At 32.8% G+C, this 22,900-nt stretch overlaps 1 protein-coding gene across 2 annotated transcripts in view; it reads left to right on the top strand.

The window, feature by feature from the left end:
* ELP4 (elongator acetyltransferase complex subunit 4) overlaps positions 1-22,900 on the top strand; it is a 247,570-nt gene that overhangs the window by 102,566 nt on the left and 122,104 nt on the right. For both annotated transcript variants that reach the window (XR_013967578.1, XM_080816975.1), the window contains exon 7: positions 1,296-1,484. Coding sequence is in view for 1 of the 2 variants with exons in the window: in XM_080816975.1 (XP_080673101.1) it covers positions 1,296-1,484 (189 nt within the window). In the remaining variant the exon portion in view is untranslated. The remainder of the gene's footprint in view (positions 1-1,295; positions 1,485-22,900) is intronic.

Here is a 22,900-nt window from a genome sequence, read left to right as displayed (position 1 = left end):
CATTGTGTCCCTTTATAGATTTGAAGAATTGTATAGGCTCATAGAACAATGTTCTATTCTGTCCTTTTTATTGTAGAGATGAGAAAATGAATGCCTAAGTAGTGTATGGATCTTGCCTAGAACTGCATCTTCTTAATTACACAGTCCAGACTCTGAATATCTGTCTTCCCATTTTACTAATTATTGTCCCCTTTTGTTTTTCCTCTTCTAACATTTTCCCTACTTTCCTTTATTGATAAACTCTCAAAAATAACACAAACTCAACTTTCATCTGTAATATCAGGGAGCTAGTGGGTGGTTAATAAATTATATTAGTTAAATAAATTTTATTAGTTTTATTATAGCAATAACATGTGGTATATTGTAGGATCTGGCTTCAGCAGAAATCACACTCAAAAATGGCACATGTTCCAAATTTCTGCTTTAAGAGAGAAAACTTAACTTCCCCATGAGAATTGTAATAATAATTTTTAAATTACTTCCATGCACCAGGTTTGGCTATTGTCTCCTCCTTTGCCCAGAAATTTTGCCAGATTGCTAAGGAAAGCATTTATAAAACATTTGTTCAGTTAGAATAACACAAACAGTAAAATCTGTTTTAAATACATCTCTGGCAAACACTTATTGATAATCATCTTGGGTTTTATTTAATGGTTTTTAAATGTTCTTTTTCCAGGAAATATTAGTCACTATATCAGTAGTCTTGACTTCTAGATGTTCACTTGTTCAATTTTATGGAAAGCATTAAATTTAAATTATTTTGTAAAAATAACCTCAAGAAGAATAAGTAAAGGCATATATAGAGAGAGTGTAAAACCAAAACACACATTTTTAAACTTCTTTCGAAGTATCAGACATTGGACACAGTAGCATTTTAAATGAGAAATATTGAGCAAATTATAGTTTATTGAAAGACTTGTAGAATTTTGTAATACTAAGGATGGTTTGTAAGCCTTCTGGTTTAGATGTTCTTTATTGCTAACTGATTTTTTATATATTATTTCAGATGCCTCAAACAATCCTTAGAGTAGTCACTGTTAAAATGTAGAAGCTTGAGGCTTTTGATATTCTTCAAATTTTACAAAAGTAAGAAAAAAAGTCAGTTGTGTTTTTGCAGTCTTGTAATAGTGAAGATTTCCTTTATCTTACCTTACACTAACTACACATTTTACCACCTCTACTGACTTTACCTCCCTAATCTTTTATAAATTTAAAAACTGGCAAAGAGTAGTGAAAGAGGTAGCCTACTGGTTAACAAAACTTAATGTGTTTACCTCCCTCCCACTTTCCTTTAGAAAAAACAGAAAAACATTTTAAGAATAGGAATCCAGAATCTTGGTTCACCTTTGTGGGGAGATGACATTTGCTGTACAGAAAACTGTGACAACAGCCACAGCCTTACGAAGTTCCTATATGTTCTCCGTGGTCTTCTACGAACTTCTCTTTCAGCCTGTATCATCACAATGCCAACACATCTTATCCAGGTACGAATCTTTCCAAAAGTTCTTTCCCCTAACTAGTGTGGCATAATGAAGAGCGATATATACATGCTTTATGAGTCTGAGTCTGATAAGTTATTTTCATTTGCCATTTAAGTAAAACAGATTTCAGAAATGCCAGAAAAATGTCTTTTACTTTAGATTGTTAAATTGTTGTATATTTGTGGTTTTAATATATGTAAGTATATGTAAGTCCATCATTAAAAATGTTATTATTTTTTATTTTTTTCTTTGATTTCTTGTAAACATGTAATATCATCGTGTCATGAGGTTGATTTTTACTGGTATCTTTTCATGAATCATAAAGCTGATCTAAACATATATCTTGAAGAAATATTTGTACATCTGTGTTCTTAGCATTATTTATAATAGCTAAAATGTGGAAGCATTCTGAAAATCCATTAACAGATGAATTGATAAGCAAGATGTGGCCTATATTGCAATGGAATATTATTCAACCTTGAAAAGGAAGTAAATTCTGACATATACAGCAACACTGATGAATTTTGAGGACATTATCCTAAGTGAAATAGTCAGTCGCAAAAAGACAAATACTGTGATTCCGTTTACATGAGGTACTTAAGGTATTAAGTATGTTAAGTACCAGGATCTGGAAGGGAAGAGGGCATGGCCAGTTATTATTTAATAGGTATAGAGTTTCAGTTTTGCAAAATGAAAACTGGTCTAGAAATTGTTAGTGGTGATGGTAATACAACATTATGGATGTATTTAATTTCACTGAACTGTATACTTAAAAATGGTTAAAATGGTAAATTTTATGGTATGTATCTTTTTCTACATTCCAAATTTTGAAGGAAAAAAAGGGAAGAAAAAAAGTTGTTCTGAATAGGGCAAGTCCCTTTCTTCCCTTGCTGTTTCTGTGTATAAATCTCCTGAAGCTACACTTTCAGGAAAAGAGGTCAGTCCTCCCCAGACAGAAAAAAAGGCATCTTTACAAGATTTTCCTCAATGACTCAAAAAAGTCCTTTTCTTAAGAATGTTCAAGAGGCTGGGGTACTTGGCTGGCTCAGTCAGAAGAGCATGCAACTCTTTGTTCTCAGGGTCATGAGTTCAAACCCCACATTGGGTGTAGAGATTACTTAAATTAATAAAACTTTAAAAAATTTTTATTTTATCTTTTTTTTATTTCATTTTTTTCCCTTGACAGAGAGAGTGGGTGAAGGGTCTGGAGGGTGGAGGCGCAGAGGAAGAGGGAGAGAGAATCCTAAGCAGGCTCCATACACAGCATAGAGCATAATGCAGGGCTTAATCTCATGACCCTGAGACCATGACCTGAGCCAAAATCAACAGTTGGACACTCAACCCACTGAGGCACCCAGGTGCCCCCCTCAAAAAGTTTTTTTTTTAAAGAGTATTCAAGAGGCAAGTTTGGGACAATTTTCATCATTATTTTTATTGTACAGGTAATAGAGAAACTAGAATTACATCGTATATTTTTTCATGGTATTATTTTATATATATTTCTATAATAAATGTACAATATTAAAAATAATTTTAAAAATTGGCTGCAGTGAATGGAATGTGAAAGTCAAAATAAGCAAAATCCCTGAAATCATTTTTTCTAACTTACATACTAAAACACTGTGAGGGGAGAGGGACGGAGGATGGGTGGTCAGGTGATGGGCACTGGGGAGGGTATGTGTTGTGATGTGCAGTTTGTGTTGTATAAGACTGACAAATCACAGACCTGTACCCCGAAAGAAATGATATATTCTATGTTAATAATAAAAAAATAATTTAAAAAAACCACTATGACTTGAAATGACACTTAGAGCAGAATAGTTTTGAGTTTTGTTTTCCTTTACTTCTCTGGGAAGTCATAGTAATAACAATGATAGCAGCTAACAAATATAAAACACCTAAAGTCAGGATCTAATGGTTCTTATAAAATTTTATGTAACTACTTTTATAATCTCCATTTTACACACAAGGAAACTGTGGTACAGAGAAATTAAGAAACTAGGTCAGTGTTCAGTACTTGAGAAACCATGCTTTGAACCCAGAAAACTGATTCCAGAACCACATACTAGAATATGTAACAGATTTTTATTCTGGAACTCATTCAAAGCTAGCAGATCTCCTATTTTTTTATCTTAGAGCTAGAAATGACATGGGGCTCATCTGTGCTAGGCTCCCGCCTTTGGACAAGTAAAGCATTATCCCTGTTTTGCAACTGAGGTCTGAACTGAAATGACATATTCAAGCAAATCACAGAAACAGAGACGGTACTTGGTGAGATTTCATGGTTCTATACAAACTCTACATTTAACTACATTAACAGAAATATGAGATATAAGTGAAATTTGGAGTTCTCCAAGGAGATCAAGAAATACCATTTTAAGGTGCTGTATCTAAACATACTATATGAGGGTTAAAGCTGAGACTTTATTTAAGGACTATATGAAGTTTGTGAAACGTGAATCCTTGAGCTTTCCTTCAATGTATAGGAAAAGGTTCACATTTTCCTTTAAGAAAAAGTCATTATTTTAAGTGACTGTTTAAACATTTTAAGATAGTCTGATGTAGCACCATATTCTTTCCAGCACAAATGGAGAGAGGAGTGTAATTGACAGTATACCGTACCTCCATACGCTGTCATTGACTTGTGCTCTTGAGCTTTCTGAGGGTTACCATAGCAACTTTTTTCTCTTCAAGTTAGCAGCCTCTTTAATAATTACAAACTTATAGCAAAAATAAAAATTAGATCTTAATCAGAAAAAAATTTTGACTTTTCACATCACAATTTCTTTCTTTCTTCTTCCTTCTTTCTAAGTAAACACTACCCCCAACATGGGGCTCAAATTCACAACCCCAAATTGATATCAAGAGTTGCATGCTGTCCCAACTGAGCCTGCCAAGTGCCTTTCACATCAAGATTTCTTAAATCCAAATACTTCCCTCTCAACAAATTGGGAAAAAAGATCTGCATTTCTTTCTTTCTTTTTTTTTTTTTTAAGATTTTATTTATTTATTTGACACAGAGAGAGAGAGAGAGATCACAAATAGGCAGAGAGGCAGGCAGAGGGGAAGCAGGCCCCCTGTTGAGCAGAGAGCCCAGGACCCTGAGATCATGACCTGAGACGAAGGCAGAGGCTTAACCCACTGAGCCAACCATGCGCCCAAGATCTGCATTTCTTATAAATTTATCTATTGAAGCTGTGTTTTCCTACTTTATTCATTCATTTATTCTTTACTGTCTTTGAGTAACTGGTAATGCTATAGCCCACTTTATATTAGTGGAAGTTTTAAAATGAATGAGATACTGGTTCCTTTCAGGGACTTTACCTTCTAATGGGGAGGTAAACATTAAGAACTTGTGTTACAATCTGAAAATGAAGTTAAGGAAACAGTTGCATTCATAATAGTACCAAAAAGAATAAAATACTTAGGAATAATTTTAGCAAGGATAATGTAAAACTTACACTCTGAAAACTACAAAACATTGTTCAAAACAAATTTTAATGACCTAAATGAGTGGGAAAACTTCCCAGGTTCATGGATCAGAAGGTTCAAAATTATTATGACAATCGTCTCTAAACTCATCTACAGATCCAATGCAGTCCTTATCGGAATTCCAGCTGAATTTTTTTGGAGAGATTTGCAAGCTGATTCTAAAATGGCTATGCAATTTCAGAGGACTTAGAATAACCAAAATAAACCTAAAAAGGAATAAAGTAAGAGGACTCATATTTCTCAATTGCAAAATTTACTAAAAACAATGGTAAAAGGCATTGTAGTGCTATTATAAAATAGGTGTATAAGTCAACAGAATAGAATTGAGAGTTCAGAAATAAATCCATATGGTCAGCTGATTTCGACAAGGGTGTCAAGACCGTTTGACAAGAAAAGAATCATCTTTTTCAACGAATGGGATGGGACAACTAGGTGGCCACATGAGCAAAACAGTGAAGTTACACACAGTACACACAGTACCACAGCAGGTACAAAAATTAATTCAGATTGATCAAGGACGTAAATGTAAGTGCCAAAACTATAAAACTCGTAGAAAAAAACTTAGGGAAAAATCTTTATAACCTTAGATTTGGCAAAGAATTCTTAGATATGACACCAAAAGCACAAACAATGAAAAAAAAATAGACAAAGGGAACTTCATCGGACTTAGTAACTTTTTTTCTTTAAAGTAGCTTCCATGCCCATTGTGGGGCTTGAATTCATAGTCCTGAGATGAGTCGCATGCTCTACCAGTTGAGCCAGTGATGCATCTCAAAATTAAAAACTTTTATGTTCAAAGGACACCATCAAGAAGTCATTATGATACGTGAAAATATTTACAAATCATATATCTGAATAGAGATTTGTATCTACAACACATAAAGAATGCTTTCAACTCAATACTAAAAAGACAATTCAATAAAAAATGGGAATGGAATTTGAATTTACAATTTCAAAAAAAGATAGACGAATGGCCAGTTCGCACATGAAAGATGCCCAACATCATGAATCATCAAAAATGCCAATCAAAATTACAATGAGATTCTATTTCACACTCTCTAGGATGGGTAGAATAAAAACTTAAGTAACAGTAAGTGTTGGTAAGGTGAAGAAATTGAAACCCTCATACTCTGCTGGTGGGAATATAAAAGGGTACAGCTGCTCTGGAAACAGTCTTGCACTTTTTAGTGATTCAGCATAGAGTTATCATATGACCCAGCAATTCCACTCATTAGTATATCCCCAGGAGAAATGAGACCATGTGTCCATATAGAAACTTGTGCATGAATGTTTTATAGCACCATTATTCATAAGAGCCAAAAGATGGAAACAGCCTGAATCTCCATTAACTGACACCTAGATAAACAAATGTCATATATCCATACAATGAAATATTATTTGGCCATAAAAAGGAATGAAGTACTAATATTTGCTACAAAATAGATGAAGCTTAAAAAAAGATTATGCCAAATAAAAGAAGCCATCACTAAAGAACATATACTATATGATTTCATTAATGTGAAGGTCCTGAATAAGGAAATCTACAGAGCCATAAAATAGTGTTACCTAGAGCTTGGAATGTAGGGACAAAGAGACCTTGAGTATGTGGAGGGGTGATTTGTAAAAAGATTGAAGGTCTGGGGTTTTTTTAAGGTGAAGAAAATGTGGTAACATTGCCTTGGGTGAGGTGCATGAGTAGCTCAGTCATGAAGCGTCTGCCTCCGGCTCAGGTCGTGATCCCAGGGTCCTGGGATTGAGCCCCAGGTTGGGCTCTCTGCTTGGTGGGAAGCCTGCTTCTCCCTCTCCCACTCCCTCTGCTTGTGTTCCCTCTCGCTGTGTCTCTCTCTGTCAGATAAATAAGTAAAATCTTTTTTTAAAAAATGCCTTGAGGGGCGCCTGGGTGGCTCAGTGGGTTAAGCCTCTGCCTTCGGCTCAGGTCATGGTCTCAGGGTCCTGGGATCAAGCCCCGCATTAGGCTCTCTGCTCAGCGGGGAGCCTGCTTCCCCCTCTCTCTCTGCCTACTTGTGTGATCTCTGTCTGTCAAATAAATAAATAAAATCTTTTTTAAAAAAATGCCTAGAGTGACGGTTGCACATAACTGTGAATACTAAAAAAACCACTGACTTGTACACTTTAAATGGGTGAATTGTTATTTCAGTAAAGCTGCTGATAAAAAAAAAAAAAAAGATAAGTTACAAAATAGTTGGTAAATCTGATAGCAGAGTTATGAGGATACCGGAGCAGAACTTTAGTCCAGTGATTCTCAAACTTTTTTATGTCAGAACCTCTTTACACTCTTGAGAACAATGGACAATCTCAACAATTTTATTCATTTGGGTTGTATCTATTGATACTTACCATGTTAGAAACTGAAGCAGAAATTTTTAAATTTTTATGAATTCAGTTAAAATAATAATAAAATGATTACACAATTGTAAATAATAATGATTTTCTAAAACAAAACAAAAAATTTTAGCAAGAAGAATAATGTTGTTTTTACATTTTTCCTTAGTAGAAAACAGCAGGTTCTAATATTGGATTCCATATTCAATCCATTGTGATATATTATTTTGGTTGAAAAATGAAAAGAAAATATGACTTCATACAGATACATTGTTGGAAAAAGGAGAACTCTTTTAATAACTTTTAAGGTAATTGTGGATATTCCTCTTATATACACCAAAACTCACAAGATAATAGTATTATAAACATTGATTACAATGTGGAATCAAAAACAGTATCAATGAGGTTTTTCATATTATGTTACACTAAAAGGCATTGGTTTATCTTGTGCTTTGAATGGGTCTTTTACCCATTGAAGATATCAGCATTTCATTCCTTGGTCATTTGGAAGGTGCTGATTCACTGAGTTACACAGATCTTCCAAATATTTACACAGTTCATTATACAATGTCTAACAATCATATTGGTTAATGTCAGCATCATCTATAGTGTTATACATGTCACAGTTTACTTTTATTGCTGATTAGTTTTTGAATGTAAAAATATACCACAATTTCTTTATTCTTCCACCTACTGATGGGCATGAGCTCCTTCCAGATGGATGCTATTGTGAATAAAGCTGCTATGGATGTTAATGTATGAGTCTTGTATACATGGGTATTTTCATCTCTCTAGGAATCACATCCCTCCAAACCTTTTTATTTTCTATCTTTCATATTTTAGCCATTGTAGCACACGTGAAGTGTATGACATTGTGGTAATTTGCATTTCCTTGATAACTAATGACATTCACATTCTTATCATATATTTGTTGGCTATTTGCCTATCTCCTCTTGTCTGTCTTTTGTCCATTGGTTTGGGTTATTTATCTCCTCATTGAATAGTAAAATTTCTTAAATATTTTAAGTATATCTTTGCAATAATTTTCTTCCAGTCTATGACTTGGCCTTTTCTATTAACAGTGTCTTCTGAAGAGCTGAAGTTTTTAACCTTAATGAAGTTTAACTTATCAGTTTTTTTAATGGTTAACAGTTTCTCTCCCCTGCTACTCCCATTTTACAAATCTTTGCCCTCTCTAGGTTTTTTCCTATGTTTTCATCTAAAAGTTTTGTAGTTTTATCTAACAGATCAATATATTCCAATTTTAATTTTCTACACAACTTTGATTCATATTCTCAAATAGTTTTTTGCTTGTTAGTTAACATTCTAATTATATGTCAAAACACTTTACATTCAGTAGTTCTCTTTTTATAGGTATGACTCTTTACCAAGGTACTTATTGTCTGCTACAAACATGTGATTTCATATAATCTTATATATCTAATACTTTGTAGTCTCTGGAAAATTAGGGCTATATATTTATAATTTTCTTTATTGACAGCTTAGGTTTATGATAATAATACATCATTAAAGACAATAAAGCATAAAATTTCCTAGCACAGAAACTAAGCTTTTTCTAGATGCTCAGTAAATGTTAAAGAAATAATGATTCTTACTTAGGAAATTATTTCTAATATCTGATTGTTTAAACTTCTTGAATCTTTATTATAAATTATGTGATTTTAGTACCATCTTTTTTCTAACATACCCCAATCTTATCTGCAAATGGCCAACTTATTAAAATGTCATTTAGTTACCTTAGTTTTATACAGGATATACCAGCATATTTCAAGTCTTATGACTGAAAAGTTTGGCATAAATAAGAAATTAATTTTTTCCTCCTTGGCCAGTAGAATTTATTTATAGTTTTAAAAGAGGATAATCTATTTTTCCTTTAAGGGCTTTTTATAGAATATGCAGGAACCTAACATTGTGAGTTTTATAATCACACAAATATCATAGGGAAATTCCTTTCTCTAATCATCTTAGATGTTTTACACATACTTATATTGTTTGTATTGTTAATGATGTTAAGTCATTATAGAGTTAATACTTTAATATTAGTTTGGTTAGCTTTAATGAGCTTCATGATTGTGATGATAAGTAAACTTGGAAGAAACTTTTTCAGATACTAGTGAAAATACTGCCACTCTTACTACTACTATAGCTATACTATTGCTGAAACTATTAGGCACATACCACGTGCCAAGCACTCTGCAAGCATTATGTCCTTGAATATTGACTGCAAGCCTTACCTCTATTTTTACAAGGTCACGTAGTTAATAAGTGGCAAGACCAGTAATGTTCTAACTCATGTCTTTCCCTGACTCCAAACTCTAGCATCTTCACTGTTAGGTTATACAGCTAGCAGCCCTAATCATAACAAAAACTTTGCAGGATAGGCGTGATGCCAATTGCAAACATGATTAAACTGAAATTAAGTGATTCGACAAAGTCACAAATTTAATTACATATTTAAAGCTACTATCAAACTCAGATCTTTTAAAAACTTACTCTTTCCTCTCTGTCACATTACATCTTTATCCATCTTGAATTACTAACTCTGATGGCAGTAACTTTCCATTAAGAAGAAGAGTTCTAGGCTAACATTGCTATTGTTCAGTATTTTTAAAGAGAAAACTATTATTGTAAAACCCTTGACAAATTAGTACATGTAAAAGATTAAGTAAAAAGTTTCATTGCAGTCAGGGGAGGAAAAGGGATGGAAGCATATTCCCTTATGTGTAATTGTAAAAAAAAAAATTATGAAATAAACACATGTATATAGGTAATTTTCTTTATTCCAAAGGGATCAATCCAAGAACAAAGAAAAGAAAATGTTTCAGATCTTCCTGCATAAGGAAACAGCAGTCATACTATCAGATGACCTCAAGTCATCCTATATATATCACCAATTAAAAAATGATTATTGAGATGAGAAGGTGGACTGGATGGCCGAACATTATGCAATATTTGCATTTTGGTATTTTATAGATACATTTAAATCTTTATATAACTGGAAGAGATATAGTTTAAATTTATGTTTTTTACAGTACCAGTAAAAAGACTATTTTGAAATGGAAAGAGGAAAGTGGAGGGTCAGGCTTGGTGATGAGTCAAGGTTAAGTAATGTGAGTAAGAATTAAGACATTTTCCTCAAAATAGAGAATATCTTTTTAAAAAACTCATCCATCTAAAATTTTCCTATTTTCCGTAGTTTCTTCCTTCAGCAATTTTTCTAGCTATCACATAAATAAAAAAACAAATTGTTCTTTTGCACTTCAAGCATGACATCTCACCACATACTTGTTTTTATATCAAGTAGGAAAAAATATAAGATTTAACAGTTTGTTTAAACCAAGCATGATGAAAATAGGGGATAAAACGCTTAATAACTCTTAAAGACTGTAAGGAAAATCACAATGTTTAGGCTAAGGAAAGGAAATAAGAACTGGAAGCAGTATGCTTACAATGCTAATCAAAGACATATGAATACACAGAACCACGGAACTGGGAGTTTATTTAATAAATCTTACTGACTGATTTCTCTGGGCCAGTTGCAGTCCTCAGCTCTTTTCAAATATTAACTCATTTTATCCTCACAATAAGCCCATATGGTTGGTGCTATTATCGTCTCCATTTTACAGATTAAGATACAAGGGACCCCAAAAAAAATTTTTTTGAAGTGACTTTCCCAAGGTCACACAGCTAGTGAGGGGCAGGATTTAGACCAGAGCAGTGGCCTCTAATTACCATACTCTTTAACTATCATGCTATGCAGCTTACTCCATGGAAGTACTAAAATACCAGCAGAATTAAGAAGCAGACTGTGCACAAGGCTTTTCCAGACAGATAGACCCGATTAGTCAGATGGTTTTAGTAAAGTCTTAACTTTGGCAGCCTCAGCTTCTTCCTCTATAAAAATGGGGTGCAGAAGACCAAGTTCAGAGGATTAGCGACGATATGTGCTGACGCACTACTGACACATAGCAGGCACTCAGTATAGGTCAGCAATCTTTACCTTCCCTATTCTTACTTAAAAAGACTTCCAAAACTGAAAATTTGAACAGAGATCAGGTGACAAAAAAACAGGGTGTACAAGTCCATCAAAGCAGTAGAAATCCTCAGCTTTCTTTCTCTTTTTAGGAAAGACTCTGACAGTCTTCTCATAGCTTAGGCCTGAGACAGACCAGGAAGCATGCCTGAAGTCGGGCAGCCATCTAAGTCATAGTAACCTCACACCGTGTTGTACCGTGACTCTTTTTAACATCGTATGTCAGCTTCCTCTCCACGATGACCAGTGCCATTCCTATAGACTCTAAGTCAGGATTCAAGTGGTGATTGAATGTCTAAGGGTAATTTAACTTATTCATTCACTTAACAAATATTTATTGCAGGCCTTGGCACTCGTGGGGATATAGAAGTGAATATAGGGGATATAGTAGTAAATAAGACAATGTTCCAATCCTTGTGGAGGTTTTTCAGCAACGTAAAAGATAGTGTGAATGGAGCAGAAAAGAAGTATATGTAAGTATTTGCAAGCTTGCGCTTGAAATTTGATAGTAAAGTGGTTTCTGCAGGAAATACAAGTGTAGTTTCATATCTTTGGGAATGTCATATAATTAAACATCTATAGGGTAACAGAATTGTGATACCTTTAGTTGAATATGTTGTGTAAAATATCACTAGATTAATAATACGTAAAATATCTATATCTCTTAAATTGGTAAAACAGCCAATCAGTGTTCTTACTTTAGTTATTAGCATTCTGTCAGACTTGTACAGTAATGATTAGTTACCCTTTATTATACTTTTGGCATGCTTCCCATGTTTAATTTCATTGTAGGGAAGGAACACATAGTTAAGGAAATTGCAAAGAGGAGGAAAAGTTAAAATAGGGAAAATAATGACATAGATTCAAAACTGACTTGAATTTATTGTTATAATAAGACTTTGGCAAGCAGAATGAAGAAGAATTATTTTTAAATTTGCCTTTGAAATATTTTGTGTTCAGCCTCACAACTTTGAACTTGATTTTTTTTTTTTAATTTCTTCGGGTTAAAACTTATTTCCATAACCGCACAGGTAAAAATAACAAGCATACATTGAAACAAATGTGTAAAAATAAATTCTAAATATCTGTTAAGAAAACACTAAAATTATTCAACAAATATATTATGAGTGTCTTAATAAATGTATTGTCTTAAACAATTTTCCCTGTGAGGTTGTAACATTACTCATACTAATATGTCTCTTTCTAGAAAATAGTTTGAGCATCTGCTCAGAGACATTGTATTAAAAATATATGTGAAAATGGCCAAGTTAAATACAAACTTTGTCACATGCTAGACTATGGAGTAAAGTGTCCTTAGAAAGAGCAGAACTACGGCCGGCTCCCCTATATTCCAGCATTACCCAGTTCCCAGATCCCTGCTGTGTAGTTGTTCCACTCGCCAAGAAGCCTGTTAAAGAGCCCCCCAGAGCATGTGTACAGCCCTCCATGTTAATAGTTAATTGGTGAGGATGGCAAGATGAGAGGACAGCCGAACATGTGGTCTCTCAGACTCAAGCCGTAGACAGACCTTTAGTTATAATAACAGCAGCTGCTCACGTTCTCACAACTCAACTGTTCAAAACTGTTGTCGAATGAAGGTTGTCGTGGATTGGAAAAAAAAAAAAAAAAGAGGGAAGGTTACATCTAAGAAAAATAACTAAACCCTACCTTGAAACTCTCACTATGTATTATTTAAGTATGAGACTATTACTTTAGCTTTTTAAAACTTAAGTGTAAATTTCTAATTTAAATGTTGTTTTGTTTCAGGTACATTGAACATTCTACTGCTTCTTTCCCATTTACTGTTAGAAATGTTTGTGCACCGTTCAAAACTTTTTAATGAGATTTTTTGCAAAGTGATACCTTTAAAGCAGTTACAATAGGGTCCTGTTTGATTTCCACATCTAGCAAGATATGAAACTATCATTTTTTTGGTCTTATAAATGGGAACTGGCTTACTAATAGTAAAATCTGTCATCTACCTCCAAATTATATAACATTTTCTGCCTTTTAAATTAATTTCATTTATAGTTCCTAGTGACAGTTGTGTGCTTGAAGAAAATGATAACTGATAACATTTGTTCTTTTTGGAAATAAAAATTAAGTTTTATGCCAAAAAAATAGTTTTATGCCTTATTATGAGTTCTTGGTAAGGTAAAAGGAAAGTAAATTTCTCTTAACTAATGCATTTTATTTACACAATCTATGACAGGTTATTCTTGATTTGTTTTTATTGATCAAAAACACTTTTACCTGAAACTGTAAGGAAATATATATCAAAGAACTTATAATTTTGATTAAAATGGGGGGGAGATATTTTTCTATGCCTTTCTCAGAGCTTCCCTTTCAGAAAGAAAATTTACTTTTTATTATTGCTAATTTATTCAAACTGTCATATCCTACTTTTTTAAAGGAATTTTTATAAACAACAACCTAATAAATTTCTCCTTAACTATAATAATGCAGGGATGAAAACTTCTCTGACGTTATTCATGATAAAATATTAAATAATATTTTCTCATTCTAGAATACTTCTAAATAGTGCCAACATTTAATGTATTTGCTTCTAGAACATTAGTTTATAAACTATTTAAACTTCATTTTATTCAGAATAGATTCCTGATTTGAAAGTGGCCTAGAGTGTATTTTGACTGATCGTCATCGGCATTTGGTCCTTTAATAGTCTTATTCAATTTTTATCATTTAACCAAAGTTTTCCAACAATTTGATCTGTGGACATTTTTCCCCATCTATCTCTTTAAAGAAAACCATCACCAGTATGTTCCTTTATACTAAGGAAAGTTTATTTTCTGAAGGAAAGTAGGAAGAAAATGTCTTGTTATAATGTCTCTTGAAATTTGAAGGTTTTAGTGTGTTATTTAATTGATATATTTTCATATTAATATTTTATAACATTAATGTAGTAAAGCTTTGAACCCATTGCAATGAATGAATGTTTCAAAGTAGAGAAATTCAGAACAAGTCTTTTCACATCCATAAACTTTTATGTTCATGCTGAGTATCTTAGCAGCTAAACTCTAAGTCAGGTAAAGGACTGCTTAGAACTAACCACTAATATGGGATTATGAAATGTGGACTCCAGTGGCCTTGTAAATTTCTCTCAGTGTGAAATCTTTTATTCTTAAAACAAGAACTAAAAATAATTGCATGGTAAAGGAACAGCATACTTTTGTGAGTTTACAACAATAAAATTTTGGAAAATATTTTTAATGTAATTGTTGATAAGAGCGTCATTATAGGAAGCATAGCATCACCCTCTGTCACATAACGTAACCTATTTTAAGTGGTCTGTTTAAATGCACTTTGCTAAGGACAATATTTAAGGATGAAAATTAGAGATTGGATTTAATCTCTTGATCATAATTACCAATTACTAGAAGATAAAGTTAGATATTCTGGCTGCCAGTTTTTCATGAGTTCCTTAATCAAGGTATTCTCAACTGAGAATCTGGTTTTTATTTTTCTAGATCTTCTCAACCAGTCTGAAGTAGCTTGTAAGAAATTAACATTTTTAAAAGGTAAAAAGAAGCAATTTTGAGAACTCAGCTGAATTGTATTAAACCTATCTTGATATTGCACCATATGTGTCAAATTCTAGTCTTTGAAAATTTAGTAACTTCATATGAGTCTGGTGCATTGTAAACAGAATCTATTATTCTTCACAACAGCAAATAATAGAACTGTGTTTCAGCTTTGCTACTGTAGGCTGCTTATAAGAATCTATAATTCTTAAAGCTCCAGTTTTTATTTTCTTCTGTTTTATATTACATATTTTGGTATCTGATTAATTTTTTAAATGAAATCTTAGCTTATATATATTATACGGATGTATTTAATTTACTTTCTGGGCCAAGGATGTTTGAAACTTTTTATACAAATAAACTCCAAATTATCTATAAGTTTCTGTCTATATAGACAATTAGTTGCGGAGTACATAACATTTTACCTTAGTGTAACTATGCATATTAAATAAGAGCAAGATATTTGAAATGGTCAATAAGATAAATGTGCATCTCTACAGGGAAAAATTACCACTTAGAAATCTTTCATTATACTTAATCTAACCAAAGCATATTCAGCAAGCCATAAAAAGAAAAATCATTTTAATTTAAAACTTTTTTGTGGTTCTAAAATAACTTTGTGATGTTACACTTCATACAATGATTCCTACTGTATTTCCTTGTAGTGATGGTGGTTGTTAAAGTACTATTTAGAGCCAAAATTTTCAAGTATATCAATGATAGAAATAGTGAAACGTCTCATCACAGTATGGAGATTGAGTCATCTGTTGGGGCATATGGAATCTTTGGCTGTTGGACTGCAGTCTTTATAATGCCCAGTGTCCACGCATGGACACAACTGTTCTGGGAACAGAAGCAGAGAGAGACCTCTGTGTTCAGTCCACTTGAACATGGTAGAAGAAAAAAGGGAAAAGGATCCTTAACGTTAATTATTTTTATTATAAACTATCTTTGACTTCATCACTTTTTATGTACAGAAAATAGATACAACTTTATTTAATTTTGCCTTTTTTAACAAATAAAATTACTAAGCTTTTAATCTTTGGTGTTACAAGCTGTCTGAAAAATACCTGTGAGAAAATGTAAGTTTTGAGTTTTTCCTACTTATATACTTGGATGCATACTTTCTCTTAAAGAAAGATTACTATCTTCAAAAAAAGATACTTATTTCTTAATATTGAAACAAAATGTGCTTGTAACTAATTATAATTTAAAACTCTTTAAGTACCAGGTCATATATTATATCCTAACATTATGTTTTAGCCTTTTGCTATTAATTACATTATTATTATATAAAGAGTTTCTGCTTCTTTAATAATGTTTTCACACCCTATGTAGTTAATCTTTAATGTTGAGGAGGACAAGGGGAGAGATTAAATTAGCCTTGTAACCTCTTTCTCTTCCAGGCTGATGATGGAAAATAAAAGCTCTTAGCCACAAAATGTAACACTTAGAATTAATATTTAATTAGACTAGCAAATTGTACACTGTGTCTGAAAGCTTCCAAAGAGTTGTTAGTGCCACAATTGACCTACAGGTTTAATAATAACTCACTTCTAGAAGCAAGTGCCAGTTCAGCATAGTAGAGCCACTGTAAGAAAGTCCTGAGAGATTAAAATCAGCAAACCAAATGGCAGGCAGGGATTCCTGGGATGGAGCCTTCTGGAAAGCTGGGAGCTGGAATAGCTTTTAAGCCAGGATTCAGATGAGAACAGTGGGTGAAAAAGCTGATCCCTCCTGTTCTGGGAGCTTCTGGTTGTAGGCCAAAATCTTAGAACAGATTTTTACTAAATGTTTTTGCTGCAGCTATTAACTTACATTGAAAATCAAATATTGAATAATTTTTCTGTAAAATTTAACGAATTTTTGTGTAAACATTAGTTCTTAATTTCTTACATATTAGTACATAATATCTGTAAACTCAGATCATTAGATTATCAGATAGGTTTGGCGCTGTACATCTATGCTGTTTTGCTGTGACATGCTGTTTCCTTGTTCCCTGTATAGTTGATTTATATGGTTCATTTCTATATTATTTCATTACGGGGCATTATGCAGAGCCTGAGAAATTGTGAAGTCGGTAGCCCAAGAAATGCTTTTCTTCAAGAAGGTACATAAATTAACAAATATAAAATCAAAGGCATTCTGAATTTTTAAAGGCCTTATATTATAAAAAGCAATGCTACATTTGCTTATGCTTAGGATGCAATTAAATTACAAGATAAATAATTGGACCTCCTGGTGAAACATTGGATCCTTATATCTCTGAGAAATTAATCTGGTGAAAAATAGGATACCATGAATTTGAAAATGTGCAAATGCAGAACAGCCAACTAAAGAAGGAACACCTTACATAATTTATTGGTGTTATCTTCAATAATTAAAGAAAAGCTAGTCATTAGTTAAAAATTCAAGCAGATGAGAACCTTGCCAGCAGAGGGAGTAGTCCTGTCTGCCGTCAGGTTCCCATCATTTTCCCACCTGCCTCAGCTCTTTTCCCAGCCAGTCTCCCATCTGGACCTGGCTCTGTCAGCCTGTTCCTGATGACAGGCTATCATTTTATACTCAATATGGGATTATTCTAAGCTGATTTTAAACTTTAGTATCTTTAACCTACCACTGCATCACAAACATCAGCTGGATGCTCTGTTTGATATTTGGATATTAGCAATTGTTTTTCCAGGCAAGCTATGAGCTTTTGGACATCTGTGAATTAGATTTTAACAGTTTCAAGTAGAAAGTAGTAAGCAACAAATTTCTGATTTAAGAAGTTACCCATTATACATTTTTAAACCAAAGATGCAAATGTCCATATGAGTAGTATGAAACTATCATTTATGTAAAAATACCTAAAATTAATTTTGAATATTATACCATTATTCTCTTCACCCTATTCATTATAATATTTTGCTTACCCCATGCATAAGAGTTTTCAGAATATTAAGAGTTTTTAAAATGTTTAATAGAATAACCTATTGAAAAGAAAACTGAAAAAAAAAAAAGAAAACTGATGTAATTAAATGTTCTGCAAAGCAGGTACTATTTGAGGCCAGTGTAAATGTAAGTAATATTTCTGAAAACAACATCATGTGTTCTTAAAAATTTTTTCATACCAAAACTTAGAATACCAAGTATTCGAACACATAGAAATCACAAAAAGATGTGCCTCCGTTGCTTAATCCTAGTAGAATTTGACAATTTAGCAATTTATTTTGCCCTTGAAGTTAAGTATATTTGCCATTAGCTCTTTTGTGGATATGTTTTAAAGCATATGAACCAAAATATGTTTATGATGTTCCTACATAAATATCAGTATATGATGCTACCAAGAGAGTGTTATAGCTACAATTTTTAAAATTTACGCAAGTTCCTCTGTATTTTAAAATTAACTATGTGAATTTCAATAAAAGTTCAGTATTAAATCTGAAAAGATTTAATCTAATACCTTCATTAAGGTACTATAATTATAAATATTTATTAGTATAACTTTATTTGATAAAATTATATTCTTTCTTAAACCCAAAATAATTATGAACAGAATTATTTTTCCCACTATAAAATATTTTTATAAAATAAAAATTTAATCTATGAGTAAATGACAACTCTGGGGAAGATGGAAGGTTTGTAAAAACTTACAGTATAAACAATTTATGTAGAACTTAATAAGCATAGAAAAACAAATACCTCATTACATATCTCTAGATTTATCCTTTTATTCAAGCTTTTTTTAATTACATGACAAAGAAATGTCATCAATTCTAGTATGTCTGTGTTTCTATGCAATTATTTCTCAGAAAAATGTTATAACGTGAGCTGTTGAGTAGTATACTTGCTTTTCTTAGGATTCTTCCCCCCCAACACACACACATATATACACACACATCATGTCATGTAATAGGTTCAAACATAAAGTAATTTAAATCTTTCTTTAGCTTTTCAATATTAACTTAGTAGTGCTTTTGCACTATTGTAGTCCCAAATCTGTTGTGTGTGCCATATATCAAATGGGAGCTCTACCTTTTTTTGTTGTATATTTGCTACCTTTCTTATTTGAGTAACTCAAAAAATTAATTGAGGCATTGCATAAATGTTTTCATCAATTGATTTTTTTCTTTTCAAGCTTCTTAATAATTAAGTGATTGGTTAATTACTTTTTAATCTCTTGTTAAAAATCTCTCCTGGCAGTATACTTTGTATTGGGACAAACTGTATCTTTTTATATTGTTGAGATAATTGGGTCAAAGAAAGTAAGAAAACATTCAGGGTTTAGGGTTTCTGATTGTTACTTGGTTACTCTAAAGAGGTATCTCAACTATTTTTATTAGAAAATGGAGGGAGCTTATATGGCAGTAGTTGAATTTTATCTCTTAAAGTTCATAGTTTTGGTTTAATGAGCTTTGAATTGCAAGGGAGCATTAAACTAATCTTCCTTTATTTAAAATCCGTTTAATGGATTTGGCATATCCTAATAAAGAGGTTACCATTCTATAAAAGAAAACAGGAAACATCCTATGAAACCAAGCAAGAAATAATCAAAATAAAAACTGAAATATTTTGTGAAATTAAAATTAGAGTAAAAAAATGACCAACTGGACTTTTGATTTGCCTTTTGATTTGCCTTTTTTGTTTGCAACAGCATTTGACATGATTTCAATCTAAATAAATAATTAAGAAATTGCACTGCAACAGAAAGTTTTAAGAACCTTTTATGTAACTTAATACAATGCTATTTGAGACTGCCAGCAAACTCTTAAAACTCCTGGACACCGGCTCTCTTCTCTTCTGGCTTCCCTCCTAGTCATGTCTTGGCTACTGTCCAGAGCTGACAACTTTCACCCAGGAGTGAAGGGAGATTTGTCTAGTAGAGGGAGGATTTTTGAGCCATCCTGGATTTTCACATCCAGATGGGCAAGGAGGAGGGGTGGCAGTACCATTGTACATACTTGGGTGATGTCATTGTGCCATGCATGAATATAACCATTAATTTACTCCTACTGGTGAATCCCGAATGTCCTTACTCAAGTGTTCCTTATTAGAAACTGTAATGTTAACAACTTCAAAATTAACACAAAAATTACTCAAACTTTATGTCCCAGTAATTGATGCACAAATACCTTGAGATTCTCCATTTCCAGTCACATATACTGCAGAAATCAAAGAGGTTTCACATCTTGGCTAATAACATAAAAACACTTAGAATCTGTTAAGATGAGAATGTGGAAGTTCCAGTTTCAAGGCCTCTGCTCAGAGCATTATGCTAAAGCTTTCTGAACACTGTGAATTATATTATGACAATTTATTGTCCATAGTGCATTCTCCCTAAAGTGAATTGTGATTGTTATGCTTTGGAGGATTTTTAAAGCTATTAATTTTAGATTCTTTTAAGTAAATTTGCCTACCTTTATCTAAAAGACCACTTAGTATTAGCATTATGATTTGAGAGACCTTTTGACAAGAGTGGTTGTTAAGATATGATTACGTCAGTATACCATACTCCCTATGAATCTTGGAGGTACAGAAGGACTCTGTAACACTCTTTCAGCTTTTTAAAAAATATGTACATTTATATGCCCAAATATCTCATCACTGGAATACTGAATGAGTTTATAATTAAGATAAAGATTATCTCAGTCAGAAACTTAGATGTTATTCTTATATAATTTCCAGTACTTTTTATTCTATAGACATTTTTTTGGTATCTGTCAACTTTCACCATCTAGTTTGCCACATTACATAAACTACTTTCAAAACTGCTGTGCAGAAAGCAGTAAGGTCATTGTTAAATATAACTTACTTTGTGGTAATGATTAAAACTTTTTTCTTGCTCTAATACTTCATCAAAGCTTTTAAAATCAAATTTAGTTTGTAACTAATAACTGTAGTATAAAGATAGAGCTTAGAAACACAATAAATTAAATATATGAATGAGTTTCTGAGATTTCTAAACCCAGCCTATATACATCTTTTATTTTGGAATTCATTAGTTTTTCTCCACCAAGTGGAGGGTTGATTTTTAAAATCTTCCATAAATTACCCTAAAAAGATTTATAATGTTGACAAATATTACAGGGTGTTAAGTGGTTTATTAGTAAATTTTAAGGTTAAAGAAAGAAACCTTCTTTGAATGTCAGGGTGTCCATTTAAATATACAGGACCTTGCTTATGTACTACTTGACTGGAAGACTAATTCCATCCTTAAACCTTACAACTTCTATTATTAAAATAATTGAAAAAGCCCTAGTTTATATCACTACATATCTGAATAGTTGAGTTCTAACAAAAACTGACTTTTATCATTTTAGATACAGATATTTAGATACAAAGGCTTAGTCTTTTATTTATAGATAAAAGGAAATCTGACCTTTTGATTAAGAAATATTGTCAGTAGCCTTTATAAGTGCTTGTTCATCTGAGGGTCCATGACAGGAGTACTCTTCCCAGTTGAGTTTATCCTAAAAATGAAATGATAAGAGCCTGCTGGTTGTTATCTAAGATTCTTCTTCATGGGAGAACCACATGGTTATTCTTCATCTCCCACTTGTTCTCACCCTCTACAACCAACCCAGCCACACCCCACCCCCACCCCAACATTGTTCAGTACTCAGCACAATGAATCATTTTCAAGTTGACTCATTGTGAACTGTCTCCCAGCTGTTGGAATGTCTGGCAGACATTTTTGTTTGGGTGAAGAATAACTGGCTGAAACCCAACCTGGATGAGTTTGATATAATGGTCTTTGGCTAAAGAAATATTGAGAGGAACTTGTTTATGGCCTCTGAAGCCCCTGTTATTCCTGGAGTAGGACCATCCCCTGTGGCATAGAACTGAAAGTAAGGAATCAATCTGTATTATTTTCTCACCATTGAATGAAAAATTGCCTTAGAAAAAAATAGGCATTTTCAAATTATGTTTGTTTTTCTACACTTGGTACCCACGTGATTAAGAGTATTAAAGCCAATTAAGGATAACTATTTTTACTGGTTCCTTTTAAGAGCACTGATTCAAAGGCCAAAACATTCTTTATACAACACACATTTCCACTTACAGAGGAGTTCCAAATACTGCCCTAGGTATGAGTTAACCAGTCATTTCAGCATAATGTTTAGTGACAGAAGCTATTATGTATTTCAGACTGAGTCAGATAACATTGACCAGTTTTCTTTTATTTTTCATTCTTATGCAATCTTTACTAGGGGACTTAAGAAACAGAGGAATACCAGTAAGCTCAGTAGTCAATCATGTTTTCAGAAAGTGAATGTGTTTCATTCACTTTCATTAGACTTTCCTCTAACAGGGGTCATAGGATCAAACTAAAGTTTTCTTAACTCTTTTACATTTCCCATCCTTTTCTAAAGATTATTTTTAAACTGGTAGATATTACCAGGGTATAAAATGGGAATTTCAAAATTATAAAATTTTACAAAGAACTATTTTTTCAACTTACCTAGAACTTGAGAGCAAAAATGTTACAACATATGAAAGACATTATAACATACGAAACATTTGCTGACCCATCACTCTGTCAGGGGCTGAAAGAAATACTGAATTTCCATTAAATAAAACAATTCAAGAGAACCTATAGGGTATTTAATTATTATATTTTTAATGATTTTTTATAGCCATGAAATTCTGGGTATTTTAGAACCATCACTACTTAAAATATGACCTTTTTTTACAATGCATTATTTAGCAATGTTTTTGGTTCATGTCAGGTTGTGTTAGAAAAGAAAGCATAGGCTACTAGTCTAGCGTTAGTCTTCTACCATCTTTTCTTTGCCTTTATTGTTATCCCAGAGCCAAATAGCAGCATCTGGAAGGAGACAACAGAAGACTCCAGAGCTAGCCGTGCTGCAGTCTCTTAGCTGGACCCTTCCGTGCTTCTGAAATGATACAGAGGACCTCAGCTGTTACAGGGCTGGGACCTGGTCCCAGTTGACAGATGATAGTGGGACCTTGCCTTACACATTATACTGTACTATCTTCTGCTT

The sequence above is a fragment of the Martes martes genome (assembly GCF_963455335.1).
Source record: "Martes martes genome assembly, chromosome: 10".
Taxonomy (NCBI): Eukaryota; Metazoa; Chordata; class Mammalia; order Carnivora; family Mustelidae; genus Martes; species Martes martes.
This window is presented reverse-complemented; position numbering and strand designations above follow the sequence as displayed.